At 41.3% G+C, this 27,824-nt stretch overlaps 1 protein-coding gene across 1 annotated transcript; it reads right to left on the bottom strand.

Annotated features, from left to right (window-relative positions):
• Positions 1-885: 885 nt before the first annotated feature.
• Positions 886-22,794, bottom strand: CEP41 (centrosomal protein 41). Its single transcript, XM_075599363.1, has 11 exons — positions 22,666-22,794; positions 18,179-18,242; positions 14,347-14,394; positions 9,995-10,056; positions 9,448-9,523; positions 7,631-7,790; positions 6,788-6,957; positions 4,862-4,929; positions 3,774-3,888; positions 2,264-2,482; positions 886-1,067 (listed from the first exon to the last, which is right to left on the bottom strand). The coding sequence occupies exons 1-11, from the start codon at positions 22,696-22,698 to the stop codon at positions 937-939; spliced, it is 1,146 nt and encodes a 381-aa protein (XP_075455478.1). The 5' UTR covers positions 22,699-22,794; the 3' UTR covers positions 886-936.
• Between the last annotated feature and the right edge of the window lie 5,030 nt (positions 22,795-27,824).

Consider the following 27,824-nt stretch of genomic DNA (forward strand, 5'->3'; position numbering starts at 1 on the left):
GTTGCTACGTAGACCAAGTTCCAGCAGAGAAGCTTGTCATTTATATTATTCCCCCACAACTTGGGGTGCTGGATGACAACATTATATTTACCAAGCAATGCTTGAGTCTTATGGCGTAACATTGCGTAGTAAATATGGCACTTAATGCTTTCATTTGGGTAGAATTATAATCTGTGCTTCTGTTTAGCTGGCAGGCAGGGCTCGTGGAAACAATGACATACTACTTCCTATGCCATGCAACTAATGGACTTGTATGATCTTTGGCCTGGGTTTGTCTAGATCAGGCACTGCAATGCTAACAACACATGGCTGTCCCTTCTGACAGCTGGAGGATTTACATTTGCCTCCATTGGCAAACCACTAAAAGATAACAAAGATACCATTCACAGAACAGTAAGGGTGTGAATGACAATTCCCACACAGAACATATGGAACGCTCTCGCTACCGCGTGGGTTTTACCGACAGCGACTTGTGGCTGGAATGTCTATAACGGTCATTCTGATGGCTTGGCGTGATCGATAACACAAGAAGTCCACTCGGCTCTCGAAAGCCCACTAGAAATACAATCTAAAAAAAAGGTCAAATTGCGGTTACTGCTGCCTATCATGTATATCCCAGGGGTGGCAAACTCATTGACTCAGCAAACTGTGCTGAAGCAGGGATATCCGATGCTTGCTTTCTGCAAGAAGAAAAGGGCAACCAATAAAAAAAGTGAAGAACTGAAATAAACATTTGTATGCCTTCTACACACTGATTATAAATATCCTGTAAACAACATCCTAATCATTACGGAGACTTCGCTTTTCCTGTGAAACAGAGTTATTGTTTAGCAAATACTGCTGGGAGCATGAAAAATAAAACCGCTCGACTGGACAAAGTGGAGGGGTGTTTTGAGAATGGGGAACATTGTTTATTTTAGAGATAAAACACTCCTTTTATTTCCAGGGCTTGGCCTGTGGACTGGTGCTGCGGAGAGAGCGGACGCCGGCGGAGGACGGGTTGTGGCTGTTTCTGCAATTTGACATTTTCGATTCCAATCTCCCAGTGGATAGTCGGCTGAGGCGGGCTAAGGAGGCAAGAGAAAAACAAGCAACAGCCGATCCGGTTAATCTGGTAGGAAATCTAAAGTCAGGCTATACATGCTGTTTGTAAGCCATAAACATGCACTTGTGTGTGTCTCTGTACAACCGTCCATTCATTCAAGGGTCTGATACCTGTTAGGGAACCTACATTCTTCAATGATTACATTATAGCGTACAGAGCTTACAAAGATCTCAACACACACACACACACACACACACACACACTTTACTGATTGTAAGTTCATAGCCAGTTTGCTATTCTTTCTCATCCCAGGAAACACTAGTGGGGATCCATTCTGAATGGATTCACAAGCCTGTGAATTGGTTTTCGGGGGGGAAGGAGGAAATGCAGTGCTACTGTAAGGTGTAGCCTTAAAATGTTTAAAAAAATAATACACATTTAGAGAGTCCTTTGAAAACGACTTTCGGAACACTTCTCAATCCTCAGCAACTTTATTTGATGATGTTACATATAACAGCTGAAGACTTGTCAATAAATTATAAACACTTTTTTGTTTTACACATTGACAGTAAGATGGGTTATAGACAGTTATAGATGGGTGTGATCTTACCAATTTTGTTTTGGAAGGAATTAAAAATAGAACAAGTTGGTCAAATTAATAAAGATATCCAATCCTAACATTTCTATCAAATAAACACACATACTGTACATGCACACAAACAAACACACATACTGTACATGCACACAAACAAACACACACTGTATACATGCACACAAACAAACACACATAGTATACATGCACACAAACAAACACACATAGTATACATGCACACAAACAAATACACATAGTATACATGCACACAAACAAACACACATACTGTATACATGCACACAAACAAACACACACTGTTCATGCACACAAACACACATACTGTACATGCACACAAACAAACACATACTGTAACATACTGTACATGCACACAAACAAACACACATACTGTACATGCACACAAACACACATACTGTACATGCACACAAACACACATACTGCACATGCACACAAACACACATACTGCACATGCACACAAACACACATACTGCACATGCACACAAACAAACACACATACTGTACATGCACACAAACACACATACTGTACATGCACACAAATAAACACACATACTGTACATGCACACAAATATAGTAGATGGAAAACTTACTGGCAGTGTTGGTCGGCACCAGCAATTTTTCCAGTTGCTGTTCTATCACCTGAAGGTCTAGGGTAGAATATCTCCACTTGTTCTCCGCAGGCAAGGCGGGTTCTCTTGCAGTTACCCGTTTCCGAGCGGACTTGGTCGGTGCTGGCTGCGGCAGGCAGGTGATTGGAAATGTTCCCGTTGTCAGGCCTCCTGGGAACTTCTGGGCAATGACTTTCAGACCTGTACAGACCAACCACATTATTATAATGCAGTGTAAGTACATGCTTGACGTGCTAAAACCAATACAGCAACATTTTCATATAGCAGGGGTGGGAAACTCCAGTTCAAGGATATCCCTGCTTCCGTACAGGTGGCTCAGTCAAAGACCTGTGCAGAAGCAGGGATATCCTGAAAACCGGACCTGTTGGTGGCCCTTGAGAACTGGCGTTGCTCACTCCTGCTACATAGGCATTGATAGTGTATGCAGAATGTGCATACATGCTTACCAAGCCATAATATACCTTATGGTGCAATAAGACTTACCAGGAGAGACTACAGGACCTTCATATGTGCAGCTTAGAGGATAGAAGGGAGAGGGGGGACATGACAGAAACTTGTATATAAAGGCATCAAAGTACAGGAGAAGAAAGAGAAGTGCTAGAAGAAGAGCTCCATGCTCTGAAAGGGGAGGGCGACCGGTTAAGGGGAAATGTGAGGAAGTGCTTCTTCGTGGTAAGGGTGTTATATTCGTGGGATAAGCCCCCCAACAGACGTGGCACTGGCTAATACAGTAAGGGATTGCACTGCTTAGTAAATGTGGCCAAAGCAGTTTGTGTAAGGACTGGAGCAGCCGACAATGTGTTTCAAACAAACTTCTTCCAGGTGTAGAATGGGACAATGAACACCTCTCAGTCGAACTTCCTTAACCCAGGAGACAATAAAAAGACAAATATACTGTATATTCTAGGTAATAATTCACTACCTTTCCAGCGCTTCAAATACCCATGTTTTAAAGCTGCAGACGAAGCAATATCCTACACGTGTTTTTTTTAATTTAAATAAATCAGTTCTGTGCCATGAGAAAATACTTGTAGTATTTTTCTTGTTTTAAACCACTGTGAATGACATTTTTAATGTATTATAATGTAACAAGCATTTTTTGTTTCTATAGCAACAATTTACAAAGTCACATCCCCTTCCTCTTCTGAAACAGGCTCTGGCACACCCTTTTTGAGCCCGGCCCTCTCTCTAGCAGTGCACCAATTGTATCCAGTGACTGCCTGGTCACATGATTTTCCCCACAGAACATTGCATCTTTTGTCCTCTACTGCCGCACTGACAGCCATTTAGTGAACCCCTGAGCCAAATCTTCGCCGACCGATCTGCTATTTAGCCAATTAAGTATCATTGTGTGGATTGTATTGACGCATATATTAAAGAAAACACACATTCAAAGCGTTTCTACAATTCCTATCCTAAAGAAAATGCTAAGAAAAATAAGCAAACAGTCCTTAATGGTACAAGGACTTACCTCCAGATAACATGAACAGATTCTCAAATCCTCGCTCACACATGGTAGTGGCTGCCTGACTGGCTATCCTCTCATCTTCATCATACAGGATAAGGATTTTGCCATGAGCGTTTTTCTTAATTCCGCAGGTTAAGGATCAGTCTGCTTTAGGACTCCGTAAATTACACATTTCTTTATGGATTCAACCTTCACAACTAAAATGGCTTTACCAGTAATACATGGTTACTTAAGTGATTTATACAACAGTGTTACAAGTGTCTGTGCAACGGAGATGATTTAAAAATGCACTGTAAAACAAATATTTAAAAATACAAATCAAATACCAAATTTCTTTAAATCCCCACTTCAGACGCACAACTTTTAAGATTCATCTTCTAATTGTACTGAAAGTACGGACAACAGAAGACGATTCACTAACATAGCTTAAATTAAACGCAAATTCAAACTAAATTATAATAAAGATCTGCTCCAAACAACTGTTAGGATTTGGCTCAGGTAATTCTACCAGAAGACACGCCCAGGCTAATATGATAATTTGCTTGTTTACACACGAAGAAGAGCCCTGTGAAGCTTAGATTATTGAAGAACCCTCATGATGAAAGGATTTGGGTGACTGTCCCTTTTAGAAATTCCATTCTGCCGTTTTTGTTCATTTTCTTGTTCCGGGACTTAACTTTAATTTTGCACAGGTCACAGGTCTTATAGCCAATCAGTATTAACACACACATTTTTTTGCACACGTTACTATTTCTATTAGGAGATACAAATTCTATTCTCCTATCAGATAGCATGCGTCATAGATGTGTTACTCTATCCTATCCAACGTTATCAAATGTATGCTGCGCTCCTGTAAGAGGCAGAATATATCGTTTTACAATTCCTTTGTAAGCTCATGTGGGTTTACCCCTGGGTATAGCTCGCTTCTACTATATAGTAAAACCATCTGAAGAATTACCCCAATGTTGTGTGTCTTCTCTTTCCTAAATATATCCTTTAACAATTGTCCAGTAAAAGGTATCACAACCTGCTCTTTTCTGGGCTAAATACAGCTTCTAGTACTTGGCACGACAGTTCAATATGAAGGATACATACTCCAGGATTCCATGTGTGTACGGGTTCATCGACCGAGAAAGCATTGCCGTGGGGTAACTGTGAGCTGCAGAGACAAAAAAGAAGCCCAAAGTTACATGGGTATCACACGCAGTACGCCTGACCTGTTCCGGCTCTGTAGACCCTGCTGCCTATACATGTTAAAAAAGTGGGATTCCTGGGAACTGCTCCTTTAAATGGTCATTTATCAAAGTCTCCAGGCTGCAAAACGTAGGCAAGAACACTGCACTCAATGTATCACACTGGCAGAACCCTTTAGTTTCAAAGGGAATGTTTTTCCCATTGTAAATCTGGTGTCCAGTTTTGCAGCCGAGAATTTTAATAAATAACACCCCTTCACTGGCGACTTATAAAATTGCGCGCCAACATGGAAACGCACTGCAAGAGTACAGACCGCAGCACGGGGAAGTGGAGGACAGTAATGTGGCAATACACAACAGGACATAAAGGCCGGAGGTATGGAAAAATAAGCGTGACCAGCATGGGAGCAAGCACTGGCTGAGATACAGAGATTGCAAGTCCAGTTTGATATATTCTACAGAAATGTGACTAGCTCTACCAAGACACTGCAACGTGTACTTAAAATAAACTATTGCAGTCAATTACACAACCTTTCAGGACAATTAGACACTGCATTCACTTGTATGGGCCCATAAGGCATCTTCGGGTGCTGCAAGGTGTCCTATGGAGGAACACTGTTTAATACATTTGGTCCTAGATCTATGCAGAAATGGCATATTACAAAGTAGGTTACATACCAACAACCGGCAAAATAGCTCAGAGAAATGTGAAGTCACTTGTAAGTTGTATAAAGTGTTTGCGATCTTATATTTATTATGAAATACTGATACAAATACTTAACATTTTTCTTCCTGATATTTAGTCCATTTGATTCATTCCTAATTAATTACCATGATCAAATTGTAAAAACATTATTAAAAAAAAAGTGAAAGATAAAAAGATTGATAATATAGATCTCCTATTCCCTAGAAAATGCAGTTTGCTAAAGTCCGTGCTTCATATAAATATCCCTCACTACTAAAAACGCGCACAACTGTTCCAAGCGTCACAGAATAATAAAATAAAGCAGATAGAGCAATTATCGGTATGTGGACCGTTGTGTGAATGTATCGGGGTGCTTTGCAGTCACTTTGCTCCACATGAACCATGTAGCAATATAAGGAAGTAGAGCAGGAGGAGGAGCTCGGAGTAATAGTATAATGAGATAGATTTTTGTCGTTATACCCCGACAACCCAATTAGTGTCGGTTTGTCTCAATTCATCTCGCCGGGTCCGAGGGGGCATTAACTTATTTACTTATGAGATCGGCATCAGAAACTTAAATAACAAGCTGCATACATATACGGGGGGTTCAAAAATTGACACTAAAGGATACCTGTTTAATAAAGCTATAAAATGGTCAAACAAACAAAAAAAAAAGGCTCTATTATGATGCTTATCACAAAGCTGAAATTTCTGCTTACTACCCAGGGGACAGTTTGCAAGCAGGACACTTTTTCTTGTATTAACAATAATTTGATAACTCTGGTCAATTAGGAATTAATATAAACTAGCTGCCACCAGGCGTAATATATGCAGATCTAGCAGATTTTAAAGGTTATTAATTAAACATTGCCCTCTGCTCTCACCCCCTCCCTGCAATACCTTGCTGCCTTGTCCCCTCTTCCCCACCATGCCCTGCTCCTCCCTGCCTTACTATGTCTGCTCCTCTCTGTGCACACAACATTTCCTCCTCTCCTACTTATCGCTGTCTCGCTGTCTCCTGCTCCTGACTTTGCCGTCTCTCCTCCCCTTTCTTGGCACTCCCTCCTGTTCCATGTGCACACTGCACACTGCTCCCTCAGCAAAAGGGGTCTAAATAGACTTTTGGTAAAGGCACCGACCTCCGATTATGTGGCATTGATCGTAGCAATCTCTGTCCCGTACGTCGAGTAGAAGGAACGGGCAGTCGGAATAAGGCTTGTCCAAAGCCCTCGGACTCAGCAGAATCTCATCTGTAGTTTTCTTCTTAGGCTGGCCCCCCAGGTCCAGTTCCCCGACACCACTTATTACGCTGCAGGGAGAAAGCAGGAATAGCAGACAGGTCGGTAAAAGGGACCCTTCTGCCTTTCCCATAACAAAAGAAAACCCTGTGCCCCAGCAATAAAAGGTCAATCATTTTTGGAGGTCACATAAGAAATATATCGAAACCATGTCCCAGTAAAACATCCGGCCCCATGAAGAGAAGAAAGCTAAAAATAGGTTCACCGTGTCTTGCTGTGAGCACCCAACATCACCAAGTCTCTACATATTCAATGAGTAATCAGAGCTGGGTTACATTCTGATTATGCAGGAAAACCGTGGTCCCCTGCAGGAGCATCCCGTGACTTTGCAAAAAATAAAATAAAAAACCCAAGCCCAAAAATAATAATGTAGTGTTAATTGCACAGGCGACATTAGTGAATGGATCCCAGCGCCACAGGTGTCCAAGTCCATTACAGTGCATGGGCTAAGGCAGGAGTGGCCAACTCCAGCCCGCAAGGGCCAACAGGTCAGGTTGTAAGGATATCCCTGCTTCAGCACAGGTGGCTCAGAATGACTGAGCAACCTGTGCTGAAGCAGGAATATCCCAAAATGCCTGGCCTGTTGGTGGCCCTTGAGGACTGGAGTTGGCCACTCCTGGGCTAAGAGCTTCTGCGGCTTGGAAAGGGGGACCACAGAGATGCTGTATCAATGCTGCCGCTAACCTCTGCAGAGTGGAGCGTGCGGAGTTCAACAACGATTCTCCAGATCCTATGTTGTCCATGAACTGTATTGGACCTACGGGGACCCCATCAGGACTTCCTTTCCCATTCGTTCGGTCTGAGAGAAGCTCCACATCCATCTCCGATATGACTGAATTGCTGTCTGATGGGGAAAGTGAAGGCGACATGTTACTGAACAATATTGCCAAATAAGAGTTTGGCCCTCCACGCCTCCCCCAAAGATGTTAAGAGACAGGAAATCAAATTGCTCTTAACCATCACCGGCCATCAGTGCATTGGTTCTACATGCCCTCTGTTATTTATCACAGACTATTAATTACACATGTAAAGAGAAGTCATCAAGACAATGTCACGGTGTATGATTGAGAGTTATTGTGGTGCCCCTGTAATCTTCTACATCAACACATTGTATATCAAAAATGTCTATTACACACACCATTATGTTTCTTACGGCAAATTCTTAAAATCTTTGCTACTTGAAAGACTTGCAATCCTGCCACAGAGTTTTTATTGACTTTTGGAATAATTGTAACCAGGAAGAACTCCGGCACTGAAGACCAGACCCTCCGACATTTTGCACAATAAAATAGGTGCCCCTGTAGTTCCTCTACCCGTGCGGGACGGAGGTATTTCTCAGACGTTGCTGTGGAAGTTCCTTATCCTGCAGTTTACCACACTCATTTTTATGTTTAATAGGTGCAGCTGGTCTTACAGGACCCAAAACATGTAGTGTTCCTGCTAAATAAGTCCAGTTGGAGGGTATGGAACTTCCTATGCTATTTTCAGTACTGGAGACCCTCCCGATTTCCGAGATAATTGCTGGTGTACTCGCTGGTCCTCCCTCCCGGAGAAACAATATGGCCTCCAAATTTCGCAGGATCCACGGGACAATAGGAAGGTCCAACACCGTTTGTTACGGCTATCCATTGACCAACACCAGCGGCCATATTGGATTTTACACGACAGAGCATGGGCTCTGGAAAATTAATGTAACTAGGGAACCTGGGGGTCCCTCGCGTTGAAAGTAGTGAGGTTCAGCACCGGATGATTCCCTGGTTTTCATGAGGTGTAAAAATGACAGTACTATTATTTGCACATTGCGGCTTTAACGAATACAGCACACAAACATGTGAAAATGTAATTACCGACCTCATAAAGAATAAACACAAATGTTAAAACAAATAAAGCGATGTCCCTAGAAATGAAGGGGTTATCACAAGTTTTGTTGATTGACGATGGCTCACTTTATGGGTGGACACTACAATCCCTTTGTGATCGGCGTGATTTTCCCCAGAGCGGTTAATGCAGCAATCCGCATGTGCCATTCCTCTGCTGCACAACACTGTTTGTTAAAGCAACAATACCCCGCACCCCCCCCAAAAAAACATAAGCTGATTGTACATGTTTTTCTGATCTATTCCACTGGCATCCGCAGTTACCATGGCAACCTGTTCTAATGCGTGCGATTAGAAGACGCCATTTTACATTTCATTGGGAGGCAATATGTTCATTAAATAAACGATACTTCCAGAAACCTACAGAATTAGAAAGAGGGTGGCATTTCTAAATACACAACCATGAAGACATCACAGCAGGTAAAAAGGAAGGAAACATTTTGGAGAGTAGTGTGAGGCATTGCGGCTTTAAACAGAAGTAAAGTACAGTTATAAGCAGCTTGGAACAGCACAATGGGCCAACAATGGAGCAGAATTTCAAACCCGTATAAACTTCTGGCAGCATTACCGTCCGGGGAATCAGGTAGCAGACATTCAATACTTCAACATTAAAATATTCATTACCTTGCAGGCGCTGGAGCTCTTCACTGGTCATTTCTGTTGCTTCACTCTCGTCTGACACAGAAGCCACCTGAATGACCTGTGTGTAAAAGACGGACGTGACTATTACCAACATGTTGGGTCTTTGGTTCTCTCTTCCAAGGTGAGGAACGCTTGGAAAATAATAAGGCATAAAATGTCTCACTCGGGTTCACCATGGCTGACCCAGCTCCTCAAGTATCACAGACTGGGCAGGTCGGGTTCACCATGGCTGACCCAGCTCCTCAAGTATCACAGACTGGGCAGGGTAAGGAATACATCAAGAGGGTCATTTGACATGTTCGATTATTAGTCAAATATATTAACCCGTTCACTGCCTTGTTCTACAATGCACCTCTTGTCCCTCCATTGGTAACAAGTGGGAAATGGAAGGAGATTGCCGCTTGAAAGAAGGAGAGACTAGTTTGAAGAAACTTCATACCACAGTGAAACACATTTGGCATCAGGGAGTACTCTGTGCATGAGCATCTTCAGGGGGCCCGGCTGTGAAAGGCAAAATGAGGCTACGTACCAGTTGGGCAAAGGTAGTAACTTTAATCCTCTTGAAGAGTTCATCTTTTTTGTACCTATAATCTGAAGAAGAACAATTATTTAATAATAAACATGAACTCTGCCAACTACCTCCAAGGACAATAGTTGTAATAAGACATTGTGTGATTGTTGTTGCAGCAAATAACCACAAACTCAAGACAACTGCTCCTATGTATTATGGCAGAAGTGGAGCAATTCTATGGCAAAACACTGTACCACAGAAATAAACTATATTGCTTTATATGGGATAGTTTCCCTTTGATACATTCAGTGGGTTTGCTCCACGTTTGATTTGATACTTAACCCCCCAAAAAGAAATAACTCATTAAAACAAAGTGCATTCAAATGGGAGTTCCTGACTTTTCCTCCCAGGAGGATATTATCTTAATACGATCCAAATGCGGACGTACCCAATCATGCTCCTAGTAGTTAAATTCAATACCAAAATAAAGAACTAGTTACACTATGACATTTTAGTTACCGCTATTTAAAATGAGTTTTTCAGAATTACATTGATCATAAATATAAATTAATGAACACAAATATAATACAATATGAATATAAAACAGTTCTGTAAAGATGTCTCCTATTGTAGTAATGGGAGTTTACAATTGCTATCAATATGTGACCTCACTGAATAGATCTCCGAGACTTCATCTTAAATAATTTAAAGATAACTTGATACTAAATCAGTGAAGAGGCATCATTCAGATACATTGATGGAGTGTTCACAATGTGTACAGAATACATGTACGCTCTTAGTACATGGCGTTAGCAAATCTTCCCCCACCCCCCAAAGTGAGAAGCTAAAAACAGCCACCTGCTGTGCTGAAGCAAGGATATCCTTAAAACCTGACCTGTTGGTTGGCCCTTGATGACTAGAGTTGGCCACACCTGAGCCAAAACAACCTGCACCCATCTAAACCTGCTCCTGAAATTTACACAACATAAATGACCTAGACTAGAGACGACACTTTGTGACACAGATGAATCAATCATTTAAAACACAATGGTCTATAATTAAACAATAGTGACCAACATAGATACCTCCACAGACCAAACGGAAAACTAATTATTTGCAGCCCTATAAAGCATACATACCTCCGATAGACACCAAGGTATATTACACTTACCTGGTTCTGTCTGACAGGGCGACTCATCAGAGATTTGGAACATTCTTTATTAAACGGAGTAAGTTTTGATTGTTAATAAACTGGAGAATGTTCTAACAGTTTCATCCAAGAGACCTTGCCAGGGCTGTGCTAGTGTTAGAAATGGCCCTAGTCTCGTCCCCGATTCTCTCGTCATGCTATACCGGAGGATACTCAGACAGACCCATTGTTGCCCCTTATCAGAATGGTATTCTTCCAGACATCACATGCTCTCTGTTCACATTACAGACAGAATTACTGTACCAAGTGCTTGATTTCACATGGATAGATGGCCTCCTTCCCAACAGGTACAAAGTGCCCTTTTTCCACTGGTCCAGAAAAGACTGTATTTATTACAAATGGGGAGGGACAAAAGATTCCCTTGTGTCCTTCTGAACAAGAGTATTAAAATAAAAAAAGGAAATCTGATGAGCACTGGGGGAATTAACGCCAGTGCAGAAACACGGCATTACTTGTGACTCTGGTACAACAGGGAGAATGAAAAAGAAGTTGGCAATATGAACGGAGCCAACCAAATGCCAAGAGAATTGTAATGCTTCACAAAAGTCTGCTGCTGCGTTGATCAGGATTATCCCTCAATACCATGAATTAATAGGCCACCTTTATTTGCAAATCAGATATGATGCTGGTCAATGACAAGAGGCTTAAGGTTGCAATGTAAACTATGGAGCCTACACAAAATTAAGTGTAAAATGACAATCATTTTTTCCAATGAATAAGGATGCAGACATGTTGTGTATGCGAGATAACATGCGGCATTGGCTGGATCAGGGAGCGGGGGATTACACAGAGATTCACTGCTAACATTTGCAGTGCCTGCATCTTCTGTGGAACACAAACCTGTCCACTTTCTTTCTGAAGTAGAAATTGACTATTCTGCTACTCCAGAAAATGTTCGAGCCATAGAAATCACTAGTGAATTTCAATCTATTACAGCCTTCCTGATACTCCCAATGTCATGACATCATAAAGCAAGCCAGTATCCCACGCACGCTGCCTGGGGGTCACACTACTCATCTCACATTCAAAACGTATCTAAAACCTGTTGCTTTTTCCTCCGCCTACAAACTATCCTAAACGCTGCTGCCAGAACCATTCTACTCTTTCCTAAATCTCTCAGCATCTCCCCTGCTGAAATCCCTCTCCTGGCTTCTTATGAAATCCCACATCCCGCATCTCGTACTCAATTCTCCTCCTCACTTTTAAAGCTTTACACTTTTCTGCCCCTCGTTACATCTCAGCCCTAATTTCTCGCTATGCACCATCCCGACCTCTTGCTCAAGGATGTCTTCTCTCTACCCCCTTTGTATCTAAAGCCCTCTCCCGCCTTAAAACTTTCTCACCGACTGCCCCTCACCTCTGGAATTCCCTTCCCCTCAATACCAGACTAGCACCCTCTCTATCCACCTTTAAGACCCACTTGCTTAAAGAAGTATATAAGTAGCTCTGCGGCTAATACTATACACGATACATAAAGCTTGGCCCCCTGCAGATGCACTTACAAGAACGCCCTCCTACTGTCTCTGTACTTTGTTCCTAAGTACCAATTAGATTGTAAGCTCTTCGGAGCACGGACTCCTCTTCCGAAATGTGACTTTAATGTCTGAAGCACTTATTCCCATAATGTGTTATTTAAATGATTGAAGCACTATGTACATTAATGGCGCTATATAAATTTAAGACATACATACAAAGAAAGCGAGGAGCCAGGCATTCTATGCAATGGATGTTATTTATACATCTAAGGCATCACCAACATTTTGGTTCTTACAGGACCTTCATCAGGGCTATAATATAGAACCATCCACAAGTACCCCCTACCTCCCCTCGTGACTCCACATAACAGCACAACATGCCTTTAAAAGCACCGGGTGGCATTTTCTCAATCTCTGCACTGCTAAGAGAGAGCAAAATCTCGTACGAGACGGAAGCCGTGCTAAGACAGTTACAAGAAAGACACTTATAGAGAGGGGGAAAATTACATTTTAGACTTTGAATGAAAGATGAAATGGGCAAAGACTTTTTTTTTTTTTTTTTTACACAATTAGTTTACTTCAAATAAGGATATTAAAAAAAAAAAAAAAAAACTATTACAAACAAACACACTTCTGGAGATGGAGACAGAGAGAGAGAGAGAAAAGAACACTATTCCCTTAACTTCTGATAAACATTGGGGCATAGGAGAAATACATCTGTAAAATACCACACCATGTAGAGAGAGGACCGAGGCATGATTTTAACAAGCCAAATTAAAGTACAGTACTCTATAAGAATTATAATGAATAATTATTGTTTTTTCTTGTATAGCATGGACAGTGCAGCACTTGACCTAAAATTTTGCAGGCACAATGAGTCCCTGCCCCATAGAGTTTACAATCTAATTTTTGGTCCCCGGGGAGATAAAGCAATGGACACTAGGATTTGAACCAGGCTCCCCCTGCTTCAAACTCAGTGGCATTATTTTCGGAGTCAAGCCGGCGGCCATATTAATCATGGTAATATGTATTCTTGACACTAGTTGTACATGAGCATCCTAAGAACAAAGACCACAAAGCACATTGCACACGCCTTCTTATATAAAAGCCAAAACACTGAAAATGCACACAACCAAGAACTAATCCAAACGCAGAATGAAGACCCAGCACTGACAAAGTCTTACATGCATCTCAGATAGTATATTCAGAATTCAGGTAGAAAAGGAACAAACACACAATCCTACAATACTGGGAATTGCACAATGATGTACATCTGTATTAATATCTGGGCTAACAATGTACAATAAACACAGAGATGTACTTCACAACTTAATCATGATGTGGGAAGACAAAGAATAGAAACAAAGCCCTCAAGCATTTCATCAGTTAATTAAATATTTATCCTATAAATACCTATCTCTATGTTTGAACTATGGTCGCATGCTAATTAATATCTAGTGCAAGAGACATGATATCTGCCATGTTCAACAAAGGGGGGAAAATGCCTTCTCCATTTCACTTCATTAAAACGATGATCACCGGACAAGTGGGGTGAGGAAAGGGAGATTTGTTTTTTTTAGCATTAAGGAAAAACAAGGAATAGAATTATGAGAAAGTCCCAAAGAATGAACCCACACTCTGATCAGGCATCACCATACTCTGCATTAGGCCTATAGTTCACTTACTTCTCTTAATCTCTTCTATTTTTTCCAAATACTTAGTCATGCTGTTACCTGCAACAAAAAGAGATAGCAATACTGAGCAAAATAACTGCAAGGTCCCTTGTACAGGCAGCTGATTGTTACATACGGAGATGTCATGTCTGATGTCACTGCACTTGGACAGCAGTGACATATTTATCATGTGCTTAGAAAGTTAATGTAATATGCAATTAGTTGTCCTATTTCACTACAGGCTCAATTGTAATCTGCCCCAAAAATAGCAGTTTAATCTCTGTACTGGTGCCACGTGAGACTCCGCTATTCTTCAGGTCCTGAACTACTCTGCACACATTTAGTATTGCCAGCCTACTGAAAACCAGTATAGGTTTTATGTCTCCATTTTCCATATGCCTGCCATATTGAGCACACTGGGCCCTGCTTTTATGATACTAGGCATGGAATAAAATATCATGGTGTTACACTGCATATAGGATTAAGGAAATAAGAATGATTCAAAGCAATGACTTCTGTGAGACACTGCGACAGTTCTCTCCTCTGTTCGGCCTTGGTACTGTAGATCTCTTTTAAGCTAATTTACAGAAAACAAAAATACCACTTGTGCATTCACATGTCTCAGACAGGTCTGCAACCCAGACTTTCCCCATTAAAGCTTAGCAAACAGCCAGGGATTCTGGGTAATGACATGTAAAATATTGGATTGTAAACTTGTTGGGGGAAGGTTATACTAAAACAGCCCCGTATAAAAAGAATGTAATAACATAGCGCTACTCAAAAGTCACTATTACTAAATACCATAGCACAAATGTGAATAAACGTGTGTATCAGTGCTCTATATTACATTAATACAATAAATATGCGAACCGTGTGTGGCAATCAGATATCAAACATACATTTCTAAGTAACAATCAAAGTTTTATATCAATCTATATTCCATATGGTAAATATCTATAAAAAAAAACAATATACGTGTGATATATAAGTGGTATCTTCAGGAGAAGCTTGTTCTCAAATTGGCCTCAAATGTGGGCAACAAAGCTTTAAGTATTCCAGGTGAAAGAAAAAGTGCCGTTAGCCTCACAAACATAGAAAACGAGAGAATACAAGAGAGAAAAGAAACGCAGTGTAATACGTTACAAAAGTTTTATATTGGCCACATATAAAAACGCACTTCCCAGCTGTACATTCGTGTTGATCTCACTCCTCGTTGCTGGCGCAAGCACTTCCGCCTGCAGCTCCGGCGCTCTGCGGTTACGACTCCGGTATTCCACCATCGGCTGTCCCAGCTGGGAGACGTGACCGCAGGCTGCCGGAGCTGCTTGCACCAGTACCGAGGAGGGGGAGAAGCGAAAAAGTATTCATGCCTTGGAAGCGTATTTTTTATGTGTGGTCAATATATAAAACTTTTGAAACGTATTACACTGCGTTTTTCTCTCTTTTGTATTCTCTCTTGTTTTCTATGTTTGAGAGTCTACAGAGCAGCACTTTTTCTTTCACCTGGAACACAGGTATAAAAAGTCATTATTATCAATATTTCCCCCCTCTCTGCATACTGTATCATTTGAATTAACAGTTTGTCTGAAGCGCAGGGAAGGACACTTCTAATTTACCAGAACGTGGGAACTGTTTTTCAAATAATATAATACACATCTTTCAAACTCGTCCTTAAATCAACAAATAAGTCCTATTTTATGAATAATGTAGAGAACCATTATCCCAACACTGCCATCTATGGCAACACATTCAAAATGGCGGCTTTGAAAAGGCATTTTACAGAGCAAACTTTAGCAGAAACGCCACTGGGAAGCCACTGGGAAGCAGGAGTGATCTGCCCGTTACGAGTTTTGAGGGGTTTTGTGGACCACTAGCCCTCGTACACTCTTTACAAGAGATACATTTTCATTTTTCACACAACATAGAAATAAGACACTTACATTAAAAAGGTGCATTACATGCAAAAATATCAAAATACATGTCACCTAGGTGTCCAGAGATGAACAGTGTTAATTTCTGCTCCGGGACCCCCTGCCCCCCGAGATACCTCAGAAGGTGCTGCCAGAATCTTATTGAGGTTTAAAGCTCCCTGTGACTGATGACGTTGCAGTTTCCTATTCGCCGCTGGAGCTTTAAAACCTCCATACTGGTCACCCTTGAGGAGTCAGTGCCAGGGTCACCTTCGCATGTATGCATCTGGGGAAGTAGTGTCCCCGGAGGTGAAATGAACAGGGTTCAGCAGCGGAGACTAGGCGGGTCTACTCCTTTAAGGGTGACTGAATAGTTTGTATGAAGCCAGTTACACTGCGAAGTTGTTTAGATTTTGTGTTTAAACTCGCCGTATTGAAGTGCCCCTCCAAGGATACAAACACCTTGGAATGAGTGAGCCAAGTACACTTCAAGGTGACATTTGAGAAGAGAACAGGTGCTATATTTCTGAGCCAAGGTGTCAGAACTGAAATGGATTGTTATTTCTCAACGATGCTGACAGAAAGCACAGGCCTGTAAGACAATCTGAGATCAAGGTCGAGCTCGCTGCACTTTTGTCCTGCAGTCAGATATACTATTTGGCGAAACAGAGACCAGCAACGGTAACATAAACTTTCACACAACGGGACAGCAGATTCAGCCAACATTACGGCCAGTACAGCAGAACATTTCAACTACTTAAAAAGTGTCTTTCACCCGGTCTGAATAGTCATTTCTGAAGCTAGCCCATAACATATATTTGAGGAGCGAATTCAATGTGTTTCAGGGGACCTTTCAGAATGGGAAACAGATATTTCCTCGTCTCAGATTTGTCCCAACCAGCATCAACAAAAGCAACATATATTCTATATTTCATGGTATTGGTTTTGTATTCAACATACTATAGTGGAAAAAGGAGTTGTGCATAAAAAGTATCTTTGCTGCCAGAGGTCAGCAACGCATGGCAGACTGGCAATTATAACTGCTGGAGTCTCTCCCACAGCTAAGGGCTTAAAGCAGCAGTCCCCACTCCTCTTTTTTTACCCCCGATTTTTGTTGTTACAGTATTCTAGGGGGTCCTCTGGAGCTGAACCATTACCTTTGAAGTTCTCAGGTTTAAATATCCTTCCAGGGGAAATAAAATGGCTGCCAGATGTTGGGTCAACAGGAAGCCACAGCATTGGTTGTGGCTTTCTATTGGACAGCCATTTAAATCTTTATAAAATAAGGCAGTAATGCTGGTATCTACCCCAGTAAGTAACTTGGGAAGCAGGGGTTACCCATAGCCAACAGTAGCACGGTTAGGTTATGGAGGATGAAAATGATATGCAACAAAGTTGGACACTACAGATTTGTGCATAAAAGGTATTTATTTAGCCATCAACCTGAAGTGGTTTTAAAGGAAGAGAACAGATCATGCATTTCAAGACATTTGCTAAAGATAGTGGATTATATGCTACAACAGGGGGTACTCAACTCCACTCCTCGAGCCCCCCACGCCCCCCCCCCCCAACAGGTCAGGTTTACAGGATATCCCAGCTTAAGCACAGGTGGCTCAATCAGTCCCAGATTCAGCACAGGTGGCTCAATCTTCGACTGAGCCTCTGATTGAGCCACCTGTGCTGAAGCAGGGATAGCCTGAAAATCTGACCTGTTTGGGGGGGGGGGGAAGAGAAGGGATGAGGACTGGAGTTAAGCCCCCCTGGTCTACACAATATATCCACTTAATCATATTTCCAATAAAATGTCTGTAAGTGACACTGCAGCATTACCGTAACTAACATAGTAAGCAGATATACATCTGCAATATAAAAGGGCCTGGAACACAGCGCAAGAAATAGGTTTATGAGCACTAGTCGGTACTCTCTTTACTAACCAGTATTAAGTCTTGTTTTGATATGCTGGTATTTTGGGTTCTGGTGAATTTTCTTCTTTAAAATCTGAAAAAAAAAGTTTTATTTTTATTTTGTTAATTAAACAAACAAGTAGAAAGAAATGTAGCAGTAAATATAACTTACTGGATATTTGTGTGAATAAAAATATTAACCATATTTACTGTAACACCAAAACGGTTGCGACCTTTTTAATTTATACTCAATTGGAAATCCACATGCAAATCTGCATAAAAACTTTATTTTTGAAAATGTATAGGACCATATTTACTTAGCAGTGCTAAACCAAAGCACCCCTCCCCGCCTCCCCCCCCCCTTTTTTACAGCTCTGTAACACACAAATCTTTCAAGTGAATACATATGGCCTACAGTGTGTGTCTCTCCGGTCATGAGAGCGCCTTCTGATTTCTAAGAATTCATGGTATTACAGGTTTTGGACTTAATATAAATCGTGTTCAAAATAATAATATTGTTGAATTAAACAAATGGTTTAGGAATCAAATGCATATATTTAAAGAAAAAAAAAAGGAAGTACGCTTCTGTACCCCTAAAAGGTCATATCTACAGTGTGACATGCAGGCACTTGGCAGGAGGTGGTACAGTATTAGAATGGGGCTTGCTAACTGGCTAACATCCCAATTCTGTTTTATAATTGGCTATAGACAAATTGTTTGGACTTGTGAAGTCCAAAGTGCCCCAAATAAATTAAACGGACTGGCTCCGTTACACATCCGAATGCAGGCTGCACAAGGACTAGTGGTTTGTGACACTAATGGTCAAAAAGTCTTGGTCCTTTCACTGCCAACAGGTCAATAACATAAGAGTATATAATTCAAACAGCAATAGTCATTATGTAGTAAAACTTTCCACCAGTGTAGGGATTGGAGACTCTCCTTTTATATATATTATTGTCTGCATTGCAAATTAGGGAACTGTTTTGGCTGAACAAATAATGGCCCAATAAATCCGTTCAAAGATTGTACAATTTGATGTTTTGGTATTGAAGATACAAGGAGACAAACTGATAAACCACAAAAACACAAGAGAACGTTAAGAGCGTTTTTGTTTGTTTGTTTTTACAAAATGGATGTTTTTTGCTACTATAACTACTCCATATTGCAGCCTTTGAAGACTTCAGGTGACCCATTCACGTGCCTGAGATGTAAGGTCCCATGGTGTAGAAATGGGTCTGATGGAGTAGCACCTACTGTATTAGTAAAAATGTCCCTTTATCATCGGAGTCACACTTTCAACGTTCTTGTTGTATCCTTTACAAAAATGTGAAAGCATACCCTTCATAAATGTATCATACATAAAACATATCAACATCCTAGTAGCCGTATTACAGGAATAAAGTCTCATTGCAGGCTGCGATACCTTTTAAAAGACCAACATTGGGTTTCTTCAGATAGCCACAGTACAATTGAAGAAACCTAAGAGATACATAAACCTTGGCCCCCTGCAGACGCACTTACCAGACCACCCTCCTACTGTCTCAGAACGTTCTTCCTACCAACACATTAGATTGTAAGCTCTTCGGACCAGGGACTCCTTTTCCTAAATGTTACTTTTATGTCTGAAGCACCTCTTCCCATTACGTGTTATTTATATTATTTATATGATTGTCATGTATATTACTGCTGTGAAGCGCAATGTACATTGATGGCGCTATATAAATAAAGACATACATACACTATACTTTCATCTATGAAAAAATGTCATCCCCTTAACAAGCATCACAAACTGCAAATGATCGCATGTGTAAGAAAATACGCTGCTGCTGCTGCCCATTCTTTTAGAAGAAAGAGAAGGAATGTTGTAGGACGTGGAAATATAAAGCGATATTCTGCAATGACTGCAAGTTTGTTTCCAGTTGCGAAGTAGGCTTCTCCTCTGAACAATAAAACACTCTACATAATCCAATCTAAATACAGAAAAGTTATTTGTTCTATGATAATTTGAAATTGCCATCAAAATTCTAGTTAAACATATGCCGGAGGCACACAGTATACATCTTACCGCTTCCAAAGATCTGCAAGACACAAACCCTGACCGATAAAAGGAAACATGGCAGACCCCTTGTCACAGATGTGAGAGAAACACCAAACGTCAGACTCCTATTCTCGCAGAGATCAGAGTGGAATTCAATGATATCGCACTTATTGAAATATGTAAGTGAAAATACACTGAAGTCACTGATGTTGAGAATGTTTGAAACGGTCATTCAGCAACTACTATTGCCTTCCAAATGCAGACAAATGAATGCGACTATCCTTTTCTTTTTTTTTTTTTAAATACAGGATTGAAGCAAGAGGTCTCCAGAGCTGAACCCTGTTCATTTCAGCTCCAGTGACCCTCTGCTTCCGGAGGGAATTACCTCCGTAGGGTATGCCGGTAGCCACTACAAGGTTCACGATATGGCTGCTTTTCTAAGCTCCCGGGCCTTGCCGGCCAATAGAATGCCGTGAGGTCATCCGGTGCGGCCTCCAATTGCCCCTTTTGACCGGGGCCTTAAACTGTAGGAAATACCAGCGCCTCTTTTGGGGGCAAGTGCCTCGGGAAACAGGGTGTCCCCGGAGCGGAAATTAACGGGGTTCAGCTTTGGAGACCCCCTGCTTCAATCCTGTATTAAAAAATTAGAGAGAATTACAACCCGCTTGGCTTGCTCCTTTAAACCAATAATCTGTGACCCACTCACTCTTGAAGCTGCATTCAAAATGGGGAAGATTTTAGTGGCTCAGGCCAGCCTCGCACGTGAATGTGATACCCTAGCCCCATAGAAACAGTTCCTATGGATCCAATGAATGGGGAATGTCCATAAATAAACCCACTAAAATCAACCAAAGGAGACACTATGATCCAGATTTACTACAGTGTTAAACCATAAAAGGTACCTCAAGGCCACTCGTAATAAGTGGAGCTTCCTTTCATAATAAACAAACAAAATAAATAAAAACTATAATAAAAGATCACGTTAACGAGTAACGTTTATAGATCTATTTTGCAACCTTTTATTCATGTGTCTTTTTTAGTATAGCACAGTAAGAACGATTATGCTTCTGACCATGGGATAAATTGTATATTATCCCAAGCAGCTGTTCGGGCTGGTTTCAGCCGAAACTCTCCCTTGATGTGAATTAGGGGTTTCGCCCTAAAACAGCCCAAACTGCCACTTCGGAGTACTTAGAATTTACCCCCAGTTTGGTTTTGCATTTGCAGCTGGGAGTCTTTCATAAAATGATCACAGCTAATTAAAAGAAGATGCTGGATTAGTCTTATACAATACCTAGGTTTTAATGCTAGGCATAAAGGCCATCACATATACATATATATATATACATATATATATATATATATATATATATATACACACACACACACACGCCAGTCTTTGTATTATTATTAGTTGAAAATATTGGGAATGTTGCGCACACACGCTAGCAAAATAGAACATAACAAAACAAAAATGTCTGTTTACCTTAGGTACACCCAGGGTTGCCACCACTCCGGATTTGACCCCGGAGACTTCGGGTTTCGGCCACGTATATCTATGGGCTTACCCGAAAAATCTCCGGGCAGCGACATCGGCATCTCCCTCTGCAAATCCCATCAACATGGCTCCGCACCGTCATATTGCACTGCGTTTTCACAACAACGGTGCACTATATCACGCGGCATCACGTGACGCCTCAGTGTTATGAGAACTTGACACCACATGGCGTCGCGACATCACATTGTCATGGCAAAGCGGGCCATTTGATTATGTCGCAGAGCCATGCTGACTGGACCTCGCCGGGGGAGATGCCGCCGGTAAGAGAAATAAATAAACAAAATAAATAAATGTAATTGCAAAAAGTCTCTGGGTTAGCAGTCAATAGACGGTGGCAACCGTGGGTGCACCTAATGCTGCATGTATGAATTTTCTGAATAAACATAATTTGCAATGGATAAGGGAGTGCCCGCTGTCATTTCTACAATTAATCTTACTTGCTCCATTTTCGGGCAGGTCAGTGTCGGTCTGCAATGAGGGATTTATTGAGCCAGTGGGCAGTTACATTTGCATGTTGGCGGAGGTCAGTGCAGTAACAAAAGTACTGTACAGCTTGTGTTACCGTTTTCCGGCATTGGATTTTTCCGTCACCTTAAAAGGTGGCGTAAAATACTAGTTTCAGACATGAAAAAAATGCAACAAACATATATTTAAATGTGCCAGCACAGACCACATTCTTAATACAGACCTCCTGATTTGCACATCTAAATCAAAGGAGATAACTGTAAAAAAATAAATATATCACACAGTTATGTCCTCTATCAAGATAAATATATACACTTATTTTAAATATGTATGTTTTCTTTGTATGTTATGTATGCATAGAAAGGATACACAGTATTTCGAATAAATGTGTATATATCAAAAATGAATAGAAGATACAATATATCTATATATATATCTATACTGGCTCTCCCTCACCTCGGGATCCCCGATGTTCCTCCTCGCCGACATCGCCCCCTTAACCCGCACCGCCCAGCAGCAGCGCAGCACCCCTGTCACCCCTCTTCTCTAGCACCTCGCCTCTACGATCTGCAAACAACCGGCTCTCCGATTGGCAGTGTGCTTAGTCAGCAACCAATGGCAGCTCGCGTTACTAGCAGGGAGGGGCGTGGCTTCCGCCAGCTGGTGACAGTTCGTGGCGGTTGCTAGGTGACGGGGGACGCTGGGCTCTGGTGCTGGCCGGTTCCCGCCTGGAAGCCCGGCCCTTGGGCAGCATCAGCAGCTCACGCTCATTCATTCAGTGCGTGAGGGCTCCTCCTAACGGCCAGCACCTCTGCAATGTGCCATCTGTACTAGTGCAGCAAATCATAACAATCATGTTATGCATATACATATAGTGATATTATAGTCATATATTATGTCATATAATGATATAATAATGTATATAGTGATATTATAGTAATATATTATGTCATATAATGATATAATAATACATACAGTATAGTGATATTATAGTAATATATACTGTATAGTGATATTATGTGATATTCTAATAATATATATAGTGATATTATAGTACTGTAATATATTATGTAATATGATAATAATTATAATACTATATGTGATATAATAATAATAATATATTTTGTGATATTATGTGATATTCTAATAATATATATATAGTGATATTATGTGATATTCTAATAATATATATATAGTGATATTATGTGATATTCTAATAATATATATATAGTGATATTATAGTACTGTAATATATTATGTGATATGATAATAATTATAATACTATATGTGATATAATAATAATAATAATAATAATAATAATAATATATTTTGTGATATTATGTGATATTCTAATAATATATACATATAGTGATATTATAATACTGTAATATATTATGTGATATGATAATAATAATTATAATTATAATAATTATAATAATATAATATGTGATATAATAATAATATATTTTGTGATATAATATAGTATGTGATATAATAATATAATATATTGTGATATAATAATAATAATCATATATTATGTGATATAATAATCTAATATATTATTTGATATAAGAATATAATATATTGTGTGATATTATAATAATGTAGTATGTGATGTAATATATTATGTGATATAATAATAATTATTATTATAATCATCATATATTATGTATTATAAGAACTCCAGTATATATATTTATTATTATTATTTGTAAATTGTTGTTTTGTTTGTTTGTTTATATATAGCGCTGCTAGTTTACGTAGCGCTTTGCAGAGACCTTTTGCAGACACATTCCCTGCCCCGTGAAGCTTACAATCTATGTTTTTGGTGCCCTATTCCACAGCGTGGTAAAGTGTGGGCACAGAGTGACATCAATGACATAAACAGTAGAACATGCAAATAAGGACAAACAAACGCTAGTGAATACAGAAGGGAATGAGGGCCCTGCTCCTGAGAGTTTCCAGTCTAAAGGGAATAATGTGCAATGTTGAAACAAAAGTTAAAGCTCATTGTGGGGCGGAGTATGCCTCAGGATGGGGTACACTCCAGCTGCACAGCTGGTCTCATTAAGGTTTGGGGGTGTGGATATTAGGGGGTGTTAGGCGTGTGCGTGACGCCGGAACAAACACATGGAGAGTAATGAAGGCGCTCAGTGCGCGAGACCGCCGCGTTCAGGCGCCCTATTTTTGCACAGATTTCCAAAATTGTTCTCCCTGCGCGACGGCCGCGTCACGTGAGCAGTTCAGCCAATTATGGTGAACCGCTCACGGCCACGCCTCCCTGTCGCCTCCCGTCTGCAGTGCAGGTTTCGGGCATGCGCATCGCCCTAGTGATCTCACGAGGGAGTGCGTGTGCACTGCCGGACCCAGTATAATCAAGTTCTTAGATAGCGTTGAGTTTGGTCCAACCGCACAGCTGGTACCAATAGGTTTGTGCGAGGGGGTGGATGTTACGTGCATGATAGATGGGCTTACTTAAAAAGTTCACTGATGAAGCCAAATCAGGCGAAACTAGTTTGATGTGGACATCCCCTTTTTGGTCTTTTGGAGCCACCATACCTGTGGAGTCTGCGGATCAGCTAACCAACACTGACAAACAGCAGGGAGCTCTGCACACGGAGAGGCACAACAGACTGTGCACGAATCTGAGGAAGCCTCCCATCCCCGTGGACCCAGACAGACAAGTCAGGAGTTGAGAAAAAGTGACTGTAAAGCAGCTCCAGCAAGGAAGTTTTTAAAGGACACTTGCAGCAATAGAAACCACCACAATCCATGTGGTTGGTCGTTTGTAAGTGTATTTTTATCTCACCTCCCTTATTTTTGTAATAAACATGGAAAATAGCTGAAGCGCTCAAATGCAGGTATATCTCAAAATGATAATAAGCCAGACCACTGTACCAGGGTACTAACAATTGATATAGTACCTATTGTGTCATATAATGGGTACTATCCTCCTGAAGACAGGTGGTGTGTGGTGCAACCCACTCACCATCAGTCTCATTGGCAGGTTCCCCTGAAAAATATACAAGTACTCACATCCTGGTAGGGCAGGCAGGCAGGCTGTGCAGCTACTCAATGCAATACAGGGAAAAGGGAGACCAAAAAGCGCACCAGCACAAACGGAGCAGGAAGAACCCAGGACAAAAAAATGATTAAAAGGGCACTTTAATGTGGCAAAAGACCCATCCAATGCATTTCGAACGTCGCAGCGTTCTTTTTCAAGACGCTGCGACGTTCGAAATGCATTGGATGGGTCTTTTGCCACATTAAAGTGCCCTTTTAATCATTTTTTTGTCCTGGGTTCTTCCTGCTCCGTTTGTGCTGGTGCGCTTTTTGGTCTCCCTTTTCCCTTTTTGTAATAAACAGTATTATGCTATGCCTCTCTCCACTTTTTAAGGTAACAGCAGAAGGAAAATAGAGGAGTATGCACTACGGGAACAAATACACAAGCAAGTGTCAAGTTCTCTACTTCTCTATAGATTAAGATACTGAGTGTCGACGCCTATTATATCACTTGTGTGTGGTGTTTTTTGTTGTTGTCTTTTTTCTACATAAGGAAGAAAAGAGCAATAAGACCACGCGCTGGAGGACAACTTTATTTTCAGAAAGCTTTAACATTTCTTAAAGCTCGGGGAATTACAGAGAGAGGGAACAGCACTGGAGAAGTGGGGAGCGAGAGGAGGTAATAAGGCAGGAGGAGAGGTGGATGTCGTGGGCAGAACGTATGGGGTGTCTCTGGATATATTTGGAGATGAGAGCTGAGATGTAAGGGGGGGGAGCAGCGTTGTTGAGAGCTATGTAGGACAGAACTAGGGTTTTAAATGTACTTCTAAAGGACATGGGAAGCCAGTGTAGGGATTTGCATAGTGGAGCAGAATTAGAGCCGTGAGTGAGGTACTGTAGATGAGTCTGGCAGCAGCATTTTGGATGAATTGAAGTTTGGGCGGGCGAGGAGACTGCCAACTAGGAGAAGGTTGCAGTAGTCAAGGTGAAGCATGATAAGTGAGTGATTAAGGATTTTAGTTGCGTCACGAGTGAGAAAAGGGCGTATCGTAGCAATTATATATGCCATTCCATGTCCATTTTCTATTTGGATTCTTCTTGAAGAATGAATTAATGATGTAGAAGTTTCACATTCTGCGAACTTTACCAATCTATCCCCACGTTCATTCCTGTTACCGTATCCATACTTACCAACTCATGCTTCGTCTTTCTGATGAGCACCAATCTTTGCATTGAAATCTCCCATAACAAACTTGAGGTGACAATTTCATCTGTTAAATTGGTAGATTTATTTGTAGACGTCTTCCACTTTATTGTTTGTGTGACTTGGTGTTGGGGCATACACTTGGATTATTTAAAGCCTGTTTCTCTTTGTCAATGGAATGAGATTCTGGATGCTCTTTCCGATGAGCTTTCGTACTCCACTGTGTTGTTTCTCCATCTCTTGTTAACTATCAAGCCTTCTCCACTGATTATTCCATTATTTGTGCCTCTGTAGTAGAATAGGTGTCCGCTTTTGAGCTCTGTGAAGACATTATTGTTTTTCTAACTTCAATAAGATCAACAATATCCCATTTAATCTTTGCAAGTTATTCTTCCAGTTCTTGCAGTGCTGCTTTACTGGAGAGAGTCCGGGACTTGTAGGTAGCCAGATTTAGGTTTGAACTATAGCTTTTATTTAACCTCCTGGGATTCTTAGCACTCTCTGCCTTTATACAGTATAGCAAACTAAAAACGCCCATAGTGTAATTTAATGTAATAATAAAAAATATAAGAACACGTGGTTTCCATATAAAAATCACTTTTACACTATTTATCACTAATTTATTTTAGTAAAAATTTCATAATTTCTAAAGACTGATTGTGTGTAAGGAATCGGGGGGAACACGTCCTTTGCGACGTGTTCCCTCCTTACCTGCTGCCGCTGCTGCCTTTGTTCCTGTTCATGCGCGCACCCCCGCTCTCATTACAGAGCGCGCGCGCACCTGCAGCTCTTCTAGCTGTCGCACGGAACCTGGTCCTGCCCCATGCAAGTGTCGCGCGTCTCCCCCGCGTGGCGTGCACACGCGATGACGTGCAACGATCCTCAGCTTTGTGGCAAGTTCTCCCATGCCTGCCTTGTTCTCCTGCAGCCTCTCCCAGCCTCCGCTGGGGCTGCGCCTCCGCTCCGCTCCCTGTCCCCATTGGTCTGCCCTGCCTGTAAATACTTCCTGCTTCCTCCCATGCTTTGCTCAGCATAACTCTATGTAGCCTCGTGAAGCTCACTTCTGTTTTGCAGTGCTCTTAAGTTTCGTTTGCAGTTAACCTCTTGTGTACCAACTCGGCTTGTTTGTGGACCCTTATGGATTTTGGACTTTGGCTTTCCCTCGACTACGGCGATCTCTCTTACCCTTGAACACGGCATATGGACTCGGACTACTCTCTACTATCCCAGATCACGGCTTACAGACCCCTACTATCCTGCTCTCTCCAATCCAAGCACCCGACAAGTATACCGCATCTTCTACACTCTCTAACCCAGACCCGGCTACGCTAGACTATCCGCCTTCCTGGCACGCCTCCGCTGCTGCGGTTGTGTGGTGTTATACCGTCCCACCTCAATGCCGGGGTCT

Source organism: Ascaphus truei, chromosome 5, assembly GCF_040206685.1.
Source record: "Ascaphus truei isolate aAscTru1 chromosome 5, aAscTru1.hap1, whole genome shotgun sequence".
Classification (NCBI taxonomy): Eukaryota; Metazoa; Chordata; class Amphibia; order Anura; family Ascaphidae; genus Ascaphus; species Ascaphus truei.